This window comes from Octopus sinensis, linkage group LG5 (genome assembly GCF_006345805.1).
Source record: "Octopus sinensis linkage group LG5, ASM634580v1, whole genome shotgun sequence".
NCBI lineage: Eukaryota > Metazoa > Mollusca > Cephalopoda > Octopoda > Octopodidae > Octopus > Octopus sinensis.
The window spans coordinates 73148331-73161834 of record NC_043001.1 but is presented as its reverse complement, the minus strand read 5'-3'; the positions used below and the strand labels follow the sequence as shown (position 1 = coordinate 73161834).

The window sequence follows — 13504 nt, the reverse complement described above, 5'->3', positions numbered from 1 at the left end:
CCAGTGGAACATCCAAGATATGATAGTTGGAGGGTAAGAGAGCACCAGCACCGGGCTGGTACTCACTTTCAGGTGATTAGACTAGAGCAATGCGAGTTGAAGCACAATGCACCACAACATCCAGGAATTGAAACCATATATGTGCATGCAAGTTTATTTATCTGTCTGTCTTTATATATATAATGTGTACACACGTATACACATAAGTACTCAGTTATGAATGTGTCACTCCACTGGCGCCCCCACCATTCTCTGATCTAAGTAAATCCAGTCCTCCTCTCCCCACACACTTCACTAATACCCTTATACCCTTATCTAATAAAAGAGTTTAGCATCTGATAGTATTTCTGTATTTCAGTCTATTCACTGCACACTGTTGTGTTGTGTGTGTGTGTGTTGTTTGTTGTCATCCAACAACCACCACATATGATCCACATATGGAGTCTCACTAGTACTACTGTGTGTGTGTGGTGCTACAAGCCAGGGGAGCCATAGACTGAAAGAGATTCTTCAGATACAACAATGAAGGAACTGTAAACAGTGCACACAATAACACACACACACAGATGCTTTCTCACACACATACACATGCTCACACTCTTGAGCAGCAAGACAATTGCCTCACTATAAAGCTCTTTCATGTCTCTTGAGAACAATTAGAAAAAAAAATAGCTACTTTTGAACTGAATCTTGCTTGTAAGACTAGTCTGAGTTTATACATTTAACGGATGTGTTTATATAGGGAGCAGGTTATTTGTTGTATGGGAGTAATGGAGGTAATAAACAAACACTCAGACAATAAAAATGAAAAATGGTATACAGACATCTGTGTGTGTGTGTCGTAGTGTGTTAAGAATTTATGGTAAATACCAAATGTCTGAAGACAGAAAAAGGCAAGATATAGAAGCCTCAATTCCATGTTAAACTCATTATGTACAATGACAATAATATCATGGCATATTGTAATTAAATAATGATCATGATGACAATTATCATCATTATAATCATCATTGACATCACCGTTTTAGCATCCACTTTTCTATACTTGCATAGGTGAAATGGAATTCACTGAGGCAAATTTTTCTACGGCTGGATATCTTTCCTGTTGTCAATCCTCACCTGTTTCCAACTAAAGTAATATTTCCCCATGGCCAGATACGTTTTCCATGAAACATTGGAAGAAAACAATGTTGCTTCTATGACAATGATTCTGACTTATAGCTCCACATGATGTCAAGATAGGAACACACACATATATGAAGGGGTGCTGAAAAGTTCCTGGCTTGAAGGGTATTGTGAAAAGCCTGTTTGGAGGCCTAAACTTCTGAGTTCTTTTACAGAACTTAGAAAAAAACCCCCAAAAAACAAAGGACTGCTGCAATAAGTGTGTGAATTTACATAATTTACTGATACACCTGTATTCTCTTTTATCCAAAGCCAGGAGCTTTTCAGCACCCCCTTGTGTGTGTGTGTATATACACAGATATACATACATACACACACAAACACATTATATATATATATATATATATATATATATATATACACACACACACACACACACACACACATACAGACACATATGAGGGGGCGCTGAAAAGTTCCTGGTTTTAAGGGTATCATGAAAGGTCTGGATGGAGGCCCACCCTTTCGAGTTCTTTTACAGGGCTTAGAAAAACATAAAGGACTACTGCAATAATTGTGTATTTTCATTTACTCAAAGATAGGGACTTTCAGCAACCCCTTGTATATGATGGGGTGTTTTTCTAGTTCATGTCTACCAAATTCACTCACAAAGCTTTGGTCAGCCTGGGCTATAAGCAGAAGATACTTGCCAATGGTGACACACAGTGCGATTGAATTCAAGTCCACATTCTTAATCACACAGCTACATCTGGTTTCAAATTTTGGCACAATCCCAACAATTTTGGAGGAGGGGTAAGTTGATTATATTGACCCCAGCATTCAACTTATACTTATCTTATTGACCTCAAAAGGATGAAAGGCTAAGTCAACCATGGCAGTATTTGAACTCAGAACATTGAGATGAATGAAATGCTGCTAAGTATTTTGCCAAGCTTACTAACATATCTGCCAGTTTGCTACCTTACCATGATTAAATAAAACTGATATATATCGTATGATTTATTGTCATTAATGATGGTGTTTTATAATTAAATAATTACATATATTAATTAAATAATAATGATAATTTCTGATTTTGGTACAAGACCAGTAGTTTTGAAGAGAAGGGATCAATTGAATGCACTGACCCCAGAACTTGACCAGTATTTGATTTTATCAACTCCAGTGGGATGAAAAGCAAAAGTTGACCATGGCCAGATTTGAACTGAGAATATAAAGAGCAGAAACAAATGCTGCAAACATATTTTCTGATGTGCTAAGGATTCTGCCAGATCACTACCTTATAATTAAATAATAATAATAATCCTTTCTACAATAGGTACAAGGCCTGAACTTTTGGGGAGGAGGTTAAGTTGATTACATCAACCCCAGTATTCAACTGGTACTTAATTTACTGACCCTGAAAGGATGAAAGGTAAAGTTGACCTAGGCAGAGTTTTAACTCAGAACGTAAAGATGGACAAAATGCCTCTAAGTATTTTGCCTGATATGCTAACAATTCTGTCAGTTCACTGCCTTAAGTAATAATAATAATAATAATGGTTTCAAATTTTGGCACAAGGCCAGCAGGTTTGGTGGTGGGGTAAGTCGATTACATTGATACCTGGTGTTCAACTGGTATTTATTTTATCGACCCTGAAAGGATGAATGTAAAGATAGATGAAATGCTGCTAAGCATTTTCCCCAGCATGCTAATGATTCTGCCAGTTTGCCAAATTATTGATGATGATGATGATGACAACAACAACAACAACAATAATAATAATAATTATATTACAACACCAGAAATTCTGAGGGGAAGGTGTAAGTTAATTGTCTCATATTTTGGCACAATGCCAGTAAATTTGTGTGTGTTTGTGTGCGTGCGTGCATGTGAGGGGAAGCTGACTACATTGATCTCAGTGCTTAACTGGCACTTATTCTATTGTCTCTGAAGGGATAAAAGGTAAAGTTGACTTTGGTAGGACTTGGACTTAGAAAATGAAGCTGGAAGAAATGCCAATCAGCATTTTGTCCAATGAGCTAATGATTCTGCAAGCTCACTGCCTTAATATAATGATGATTGTAATTTTTGTGAAATCTGTCAGCCTGCAACATTCTGGTTTGGTTTGCAACCTCTCTCTCTTCCTCTCTCTATATATATGAACGTATGTACACACATACATTTCTCAACACTATCATTAAAGACATTAGGACCAAAATATGTATCACCATTCTGTTTGCGTGTCTCATTAGATTTCTGCATATGTATATAGGTGTACACACACACAGACATATATACAAATATGTCTGTGTGTGTGTATGTGCACATGTGTATACACACACACACACACACACATATATATATATATATACATATACTTACATGCAAACTCACACCCACACACACACAACTATACATATATATTTCTCAATACAATCATTAAAAGCAGTTAGTTAACCTACTGTAACACTGAAAATGCTTATTTTTCAAGAGCTACCTGTCTGTTTATCTGTGTCTCTGTTTATCAGCCTATGTACGTATCTACCTGCCTGTCTTTCTGCAATACTATGTAGTTAACTAAATACAGACCTGCCTACCAGTCTATCTGCGTATCTGGTCTATCCATCTCTCTAGTTACCTACCTATCTATCTGTCTTTCTATTTGTGTATCTGTCAGCCTATCTATGTGTCTGTTTTGATCTATATCTATCTCTCTGTTTATCAACATTTGTCTCTCTCTCTCTTTTTATCCATCCCAGCTTTTACCTTGATTTTTCTCACCCAGCACAACCATCAAACTGTCTCTCAGTTTGTCTATTTGTTTGCCAGATTCTGGTAGGTATAGACCAATAGATCTACATCTATCTGTCTGTCAATCTATGTATGTTTCTATCTATTTGTCTGTCAGTCTCTCTTTCTGTGTGTCTATCTGTCTGTCACAGCGTTTATCTCATTCTCTCACAACCATTACATTAACAACTTAGACTCCAGGCACTATCTGTCCACCTCAGTTTCTTCTAGTCCACCATTTCAGAAAAACAGCTGAATGATTACCAAGTTTTAAGAAACTCATTTTATGAACGAACAATTTGTCCTGTATAAAGAATGTGTAATTTCATAGGACAATCTGCATGCAACACAGCTGGAGAATATGATGATATATACACTATATCAAGTACACAAGCAATGTCTTTGGGAAGCAGATGCTGAGAGACACCATGAACTTTAACAAAATAGAAACTATAGCATCATAAGTGCTTTGACATAGAACCACAAGAAAACAATTGTCTGAGGAACAATGTTACCATGTTCTAATATGAAAAGCTGCAAAATATTGCTTATTCTGGGCACAAAACAACGGGACATGTAGTAGTAGTAATAGGTTGTATTTAAATAGTGGTAGTATGTTGTAATTAATAATGATGAATTTTAATTAGTAATGGTATATGGTAATTAAGTAATTAATTAATTGCAATTTTAGTTCCATGATTATATTGGTAAAGAAAAGAAAGGTAAAACTAAATTATTTTAGAAATGTAATAACCAGTTTCTTAAGACGCCTAACAAACCTAGGTTAACATTTAAGAATTCATATCTGATTAACCTACTATAATTAAGTTGCTTAAATTAAACACAAAGTTCCTGTATTTTACATGCATTGTGTCTGGGGAGTTAGGCAGTTCCCTAATTATAATTGAAGGTGTATTGATGTTGACTGAAAATTGATACTGAATTCTCTGTTGAACTTGTCAGGGACCTCTCTCACCTCACTTTGTTAGAAAGGTGACTATGAGCAGTGATTGAGTAGGGTTGAAAGGAAATCTTTAGTTGGGCAGAGTTGAGAGAAGTTTTTAATCTATTTGAGGGCAAAGCAACCTATTTAGTGCTGGTGCTACAAGGAGAGGTATCCAATCAAAGAAATCAAGCCAAAACTGAGACATTAAGGGTTGTCAAACCATCCAGCCCACCCATGCCAGTATGAATAGATGTAAAATGATGATGATGATGATAATATCTATAGGGTAAAGGGTACAGACCCCTTCGGTCATGAATGACCATGAGATTGTACCTAGAAAGTTCCCTTCTAAGGCACAAGTCTGGACAAGGTTGTTTATGGAAGACCAGGAGTCACCCATACATACCACCCTCCCCACTCCATGCCATTGATGTAATCCAAGGTAAAGCAAAGACTGATACAACTTGGCACCATGACATCACAACTCATTTCTACAGCTGAGTGAACTGGAGCAACATGAAATAAAGTGTATTGCTCAAGAACACAATGCACAGCTTGGTCTGTGAATTGAATTCACTATGTCATGGTTGTGAGCCCAATGTTCTAACCATTGAGCCATGCTACCTTCACTGATATCAATAGACTATGGTTAATAAGTCTATAGACTGTGGTTGATAATGTAATGTTGGGGTACACATAGAATGTCATTGACTGCAGGGGCATAAACATTATAATGTGCATGATAAAGTGATTAACCCATTGTATTGTATTAAGGTGTGAACCAGGGGAAGTGTGTTCAATTCCTAGTGGGTCACTGTCTCTCACATTCTTAATCCTTATTCTACATTTGGAGACATTTGTTATTTGAAAATATGAAACACATTTAACATTAATTAGAAACAATGCAGTGAACCAGTTTATTGGCTTGTTAAAAATCTAGAGCCAACAGTATTATTCACAAACATAGGATAAAGAGAAAAAGAAAACTAAAAAATAAAAGCTAATAAACACCATCTTTATTCTCCATCATCAACACCACTGCAACCATCAACATTACCACCACCATCCCCATCACCTTTATGACAACTACATCCTCCCTCCTGCAAATAAGGGAGCTCCTATGTGATCACTCGACTAACTAGAAATAACCAAAACTCCACCAATATCTTAAAAAAAAAAAAAGTGGAGTGGTCACAGATGGAACAGATTTTGATCACAGGTATGGTAGATTAGGACTGTTCTATTTATTCATGCTCTTTGAATCATGTATGGATGAGTAAAACATGTGTGTCAGTGTTAAAACACAGGTCTAGTTGACACAACACTACAACATCCAGCTGTGACACTACACATACACACACATATGTGTGTGTGTGTGTGTGTATGTATATATATGTGTGTGTGTGTGTGTGTGATCATCATCATCGTCATTTAATGTCCGCTTTCCATGTTGGCATGGGTTGGACGGTTTGACTGAGGACTGGCAAGCTGGAGGCTGCATCAGGCTCCAATCTGATATGGCAAGGTTACTACAGCTGGATGCCCTTCCTAATGCTAACTACTCCAAAAACATAGTATTTGTGCCACTGGCATGGGAGCCAGTCACGTAGCACTGGTATCAGTCATACTCGAATGGTGCTTTTTACATACCTATTTCTTTATTACCCACAAGGGGCTAAACACAGAGAGGACAAACAAGGACAGACATAGGTATTAAGTCGATTACATCGACCCCAGTGCGTAACTGGTACTTAATTTATTGACCCCGAAAGGATGAAAGGCAAAGTCGACCTCGGCGGAATTTGAACTCAGAATGTAACGCAGACGAAATACCGCTAAGCATTTCGCCCGGCGTGCTAACGTTTCTGCCAGCTCGCTGCCTTGCCCACCAGCATGGGAGGTATTCAGGCAGCACTGGCATCGACCACACACATATTTTTCTTTCTTTCCTTTTGGACTTTGCTGTTTTTCCCGTTTCCAATGAAGAGCTATGTTTGAAATGTAAAACAACATTCTTCTTTCCCTGAGCGTCATGTTAATACACTGTTTGTGCTATGTCCTCATGTTTGCTTTGTTTTAACTTTTTTGTCACCCACCACCACTTGACAGCTGGTGCTGGTTTGTTTACATCTCCATAACTTAGCAGTTCAGCAAAATGAACTGAATAGAATAAGTACCAGGCTTAAAAAAATATTCATTTGACTAAAATTTTTTCGAGGTGGTGCCCTAGCATGGTCACAGTCTAATGACTGAAACAAGTAAAAGATAAAAGAAAAGATGTGTGCGTGTGTGTGTGTGTGTATGTATATGTATGTATATTAGACAAAATGAGATAACAAAGCCAGGGCTGTGAGTAGTTTTCAGGACATTTATAAGGAAAAAGATATAGATACAGTCTTACAGCTGTTTCTGGGATATTATGCATATCCCTTCATCAGAGATGATGCGAGATGGTTAAATAAAGATAAATATTTGAGTTCGAAATAAGGAATTATTAAGGAAAAGGAAGAGATAGGGAATATAGAGGGAAATAAGAATGAAAGCAAAAATGAAATATAAAATATATAGAGATATTGTAGTTGCAGTTCCATTATTTAAGGAAAGTGGTGAATAGAAGTGATAAAAAAGTTTCCTGTACATGGTATTTAGTACCAGTAGTAGTCCATGTTTGGTTATTTCAAAGTATGGAGCTGTGGATTCTGTGTTCATTCGAAAGGGTCTTGTAGTGTGAATGAAAATTTGAGAATGTGTACATTAAAATACACATACATATATATAGGTGCAGGTGTAGCTTGAAGGTGCAGGTATGGCTGTGTAGTAATATGCTTGCTTCCCAGCCACATGATTCCAGGTTCAGTCTCACAGCCTGGCACCTTGGGCAAGTGTCTTCTACTATAGCCTCAAGCCAACCAAAGTCTTGTCAGAGGATTTAGTAGATGGTAACTGAAAGAAGCCCATCATATAATATATATATATATATATACACATACATACATATATACGTACATATGTATGTAGTACATTATCAAGGGATGGTTCATTGGGTGCAGAAATACACCTGCATATTTAGAAGGCCTCCGTCGCCTTTGGAAAACTGGAAAAGAGAGTGTGGGCAGTTAATAGCATCAATATCAAGACCAATGTACAAGGCCTGCATTCTAAGTGGCTCTGCTGTACTCTTCAGAAACATGGACAGTACATCATAAGTTCTTTAATTTGCTTGAACACTTTAAGCAAAAGCGTTTCAGAAGAATCCTAAGCATCAAATGGAAACAGAAAATACCTGACACTCAAATCCTTATAGATGCTGGCTGCATGAGCATTGAATCTATCATCATATCCTTTCAAATGTGTTGGGTAGGCCATGTTGTGCACATGAATGAGGAAAGACTCCCGAAACAACTATTCTACAGTCAATTGCATACTGGGAAATGCCCTCACCATGAACCAAGAAAAAGATATAAAGATTGCATAAAAACACCCTTAAAGATCTTCAGTTTGAAGATCAGAACTGGGAAGTGCTTCCTTTAAAGAGGAGTAAATGGAGAAGATATGTGAAGAAAGGCTTGCAGAATGTTTGAAGAGAGACGTCTTGATCATGAAAAACTTAAACACCAGCTTTGAAAAGGCCACAGTATGAACATCAATAAGAACATAGTGAGCTGGATTTGTGTGGTCATTTACTGCTCTCTAAATCTGAGTGCATCACTCATTTAAAATCACATAAAAAGCCAACTGTATGCAGCTCTATCCCTCCAAGATGTGTGGTGTTCAAAAAGATCTACAAATCAATACCTGGTTTTAAAAGGTATATGAGGGTACATAAGGATTACATCCCACAAGTTGACCCAATAAAACCAATAGAGGGCACATCTTTTGTCTGTGACGTTTGCTGCAGACTGTGCAAATCTAATGTTGGACTTAAAAGCCATCTAAGAGGTCATGGATAGATGTTTGGAGCTGATGATGGTTGATGGAGATACATGGGCAGATGGCAATCATCTGCAAAGATGAAGCAATCACCATGTAGGTATGTATGTCTATGCATGTGTGTCTCTGGGTCTGGGTTTGTCCCCCACCACCGCTTGACACCTGGCGTAGGTGTATTTACATTCCTGTAATTTAGTGATTCAGCAAAACAGAATGACAGAATAAGTACAAGGCTTAAAAAAATAAGTCCTGGGGTCGTTTTGTTTGACTAAAACCCCTCAAAGTGGTACCCCAGTTTAGTTGCAGTCAAATGACTTTATAAGTAAAAGTTACAAGTGACTGAAATAACTAAAAGATACATATTCCATACACCATTTATCAAGACTGGCTCGTATAAAATAAATGTATTTCTCAAATTGAAATTATTACATATATAATACATATATATTTCATTTTTATCTGTAGGCAAGAATATAAACTATGAGAGTTACTAGTTTTTATATGCAACTGGTATTGCTACAATTTAAAAAGCGTTGCACAAAGAAATATTATATTTATGAAATATTTATTCCTATCACTAATATCATTAGAGCTCCCATCTGAATTTAAGTGTTAATGTTTGATTTTTCAAAATAGAGGGTTGTTATCTGCATAAATTTTACACAGAGAAATCGTATTTCACTTTTCTCAAATATTTTTCATAGTAGACTCCACTATAGTTTTGAAATTGTAGCAGTGCCTGCATGCATAAAAACCACTACCACTTCCATACTGTTCAGTATATTATTTGCCAATGACGGCAACGTGTATATATTCATTCATTTGTTCATTTAGTGGCCATTTTTCTATGAACAAATCAATTGGACAGGTAGTTAATTTGAGGCAGAATTTTTACAGCTGGATGTTTTTCCAGTTGCCAACCTTTACCCGTTTTCTAATAAAGGTTACTGGTAGATCTTGAATAGCACAGTGCAACTGGTCATAATGTCTACAAGCTTGTTAACATCACCATTGTTTTGTTCAAGTGGTGACAAGCATGGAATATTAACATTTACATACATGTGTAAATACACACAGACATATAGACATGCAAACACGACATGCTTTCCAAAATAAGAAATCACTTATTTCACATTGCTTTGAAGGCATGAAGTAAGCAGGTAATTTGTTGATAGGAGAAATGACAAGTTGTAGCTTAGAAGTTTCATAGAGTACGGAGGTAAACAAACCTCCTACCACACACACATGTGAGTGTGTGTGTCTAACAAAATCACAACAAATATGGCTAGCATGAATCATAAAAACTAATTAACAAAATCCAACAAATTTACACACAAAAGCATTAGAAGCATGGCAATGAAATATAGAGAACATAAAGCACAAACAGATCACAACAAAAATACAAAAAAGTATGTACAACAAATTTAGACAACCCATCATCAGCAGCCGATAAGAAATCCTTTTAGTTTCAACAACTAAACAGTACCATTCAATCTGCTAGGCTTCTTTTAGTTTCTATCAGCCAAATTCACTCACAATATTTCAGTTGGCTTAGACCATAGCCAGAAGACACTCATCCAAGGTGCTATGCAGTGGGACAAAACTATGTCACTGAGAAGAGAATCTCATCACCACAAACACTCACACACACATATATATAAAACAAAATACAAACTCACACAAACACATACAGAGTCTGCCAAAAAATTGTATGCACACTTCAGGAAATGAAAAACCTGTATAAGTATATAACTAGTATAAACACTTCTATAAATATAGATGCCTCTTTCAATGTTTTATCAAAATGCCATAGCACTGAATAAACTGCAATAACACTGAATTAAAATATTTATACAGATTCTTTCTTTTTTGAAGTGTATCTAGATTTTTTTTTGGTGGACTCTATATATTAGAAGCTTCTTTCAGTTTCCATTGATTAAATCCATTCACAAAACTTTGGCCAACCTGAGGCTAGAGCAGAAGACACTTGCCCAAGGTACCATGCAGTGGGACTAAATTCAAAATCATTGGGTGGTTAGAACTCAATCACACAGCTATGCTTCATATATATACATATATGTGTGTGTGTGTGTGGGGGGGGGGCGTGAAGATATGTGACCTGGTGGTTAGGGTGTTGCACTCACAATTGCTAGATTCATCATCATTTAACGTCCGCTTTCCATGCTAGCATGGGTTGGACGGTTCAACTGGGGTCTGGGAAGCCCGAAGGCTGCACCAGGCCAGTCAGATCTGGCAGTGTTTCTACAGCTGGATGCCCTTCCTAACGCCAAATTGTGGATTCAATTTCCAGACTGAGTGGCACATTGTTTTCTTGAGCAAAACACTTCACTTCACGTTGATCTAGTTCACTCAGCTGTAATTGGGAAATGCTGTGACAAAGTAACCTGAATAGGAGGAATGTTAGCCTGCTCACCTATATATATATATATATATATATATATATATACACATATATAGGCTTACAAAGAATAAGTTCTAGGGTCGATTTGCTCGACTAAAGGCGGTGCTCCAGCATGCCACAGTCACATGACTGAAACAAGTAAAAGAGTAAAAAAAGAGAGGAAAGTGTATATAAAATATCACAGAGAAAAAACTGGGCATAAGAGGAAACAGATGTAGCATGCAAGAGAGAAGATGGTGCTGATAGAGAAGCGTGATTTGTATGGAGAATGGAAGTTGGGAGGATTAGTAAATGAAAGGAACGAATAGAAGAGAAAGACTGAGGGAGATAATGGAAGAAATGGTGAAAACTGATCTCAAGAGGCAGAACCTCACAAAGAAGATAATGAAGAACTGCAACAAACGGTAAAGTATTATCTCTTTGTCTTCAATGCAAGTACGGAAAAGTGGACCTTTAATGATAATGAAGACAATGAGAGCAGCATATTTGATTGTTATTGATTCTGTTTTCCTTTTTGAAAATTCTATATTGAAAGCCTGTTGGTTACTTGAAAATAAAGGAAAAAATATATATGATAAAGCAGCTTTTAAAGCAGAGTTTGGCAAAATCATTGACATGCATTGGGATATTTTTTTTTTGTCTTCTGAGTTCAAATCCCACTGAAGTCAACTCTGTTTTCATTCTTCTGGTATTGATAAATAAAGTATCCAGTCGAACATTGGGATCAATTTCTCTCTCTCTTTTAGAATCAGCAGAAGTGCAATGTGAGGGAGTTGTTGATGACCACTCACAAGACACCCCTTTGTCCAAGAAACAGAAGAACATTGAACTAGGAGGCTATACACCTCTTCTAATCTACTCATCATTATCGTTTGCAATATCAGCTTTTCCATGCTTGCATGGATTGGATGGGATTTGTTGAGACATGACGGCCAAAGAAACTGCGAAACAGACAGATGGTGATCATAGACAGAAGGTCTGCTGTATGACATGGAATGATTAAAGAATTCTAGTAAAGCTTGGTATTGATTATGAAAGAATGTTAAAAAAAATATGGGCTTCTTTACAGTTACAAAGTTCAAATAGTAATTAGTAAGGATTAAAAAGGTAATAATTAGAAAACAGAAACAACTTACCAAATATTTCACCGCCACTTGCATATTCTGTTACCAAGTAAATTCGCCTTTCAGTTTCCAATACCTTGTAACAGAAATAAAACATTATATATTATATACAAAATTCTAATGATGTTATGAAAAATATGAGTTTTGTTTATTACAAAGAATGGCACGAGGTACACTCCTTTTCAAAGGATGAACCAATTCATAATTTCTTTAATTTTCTTCTACACACACACTCATATATATATATATATATATTTACACAAACACACACTCGTAGAATACACACCTATCCACACATCTTCACATTTGTAACCAAAAAACGTTGATTTTGTTGCACTACTTATGGAGAGGGCCATTTGCCCTTGCGTGTATGCTGTATGGAGGTGTGTAAGTATATTTGTGTCTGGATTGCAGGAATTTAACATGGAATAATCTTGTGAGGAAAACTGAATGCTGAGTTATGAAAATCTGATAATTATAAGGAGAATGAAAAAAATGCAAACCAATTATTGTTAGTGTTATTGTTTTATGTCATGAAGTTTTCAAACATAAATATACACGGAGCAGACATTATTGTAATATATGGGTCAGGCAAAGAATGAAGATATTTCAGAGCGGCAATTTTCCATCTGTTTTGAAGACCATAATTCATGTGTAGTTAAGTACAGGCAAACTTGTTGAATGTACTTAACCAAAGCAAGGAGTAGGGAATTATCTGAAATTTCATGTATAATAAGAACAAAAGTCATTAGTGTTAACGACAATGCCACTTGTCAATATAGGCAAGGGATAGAACAGTGAAATTTAAACTGATAAAAATATTAAACAACATCACATAGTACTGATTGAATCTTAATACCTGATAAGTAAGGAGTGACAATTTCAAATATGTTTCAGTCTTATTAGACATCCACAGCAATGTTCAGTTGGACACATACCTACTACATGAAAAGGCATATGCTTAACCGTACTTTCTTCATCTACAAGGAGATCCCCTTGGGCAACTATTTAATGCAATTATTACAAATCTAATTTTAGCAAGTAACACCCTTCCTGATATTTTGTCCTCACACTCTTTTCAATTCACCTTTTTGTACTTTGAGAGTAGGTGCTGATGTCTCTTTGGGCTCCATCCCATTAACACCATGTGGCAAACTTGTTCC

At 36.5% G+C, this 13504-nt stretch overlaps 1 protein-coding gene across 3 annotated transcripts in view; it reads right to left on the bottom strand.

Annotated features, from left to right (window-relative positions):
• LOC115212413 (serine/threonine-protein kinase SIK3) overlaps positions 1-13504 on the bottom strand; it is a 325311-nt gene that overhangs the window by 38918 nt on the left and 272889 nt on the right. For all 3 annotated transcript variants that reach the window (XM_036502737.1, XM_036502738.1, XM_036502739.1), the window contains exon 3: positions 12354-12417. In XM_036502737.1, the coding sequence (XP_036358630.1) occupies positions 12354-12417 (64 nt within the window). The remainder of the gene's footprint in view (positions 1-12353; positions 12418-13504) is intronic.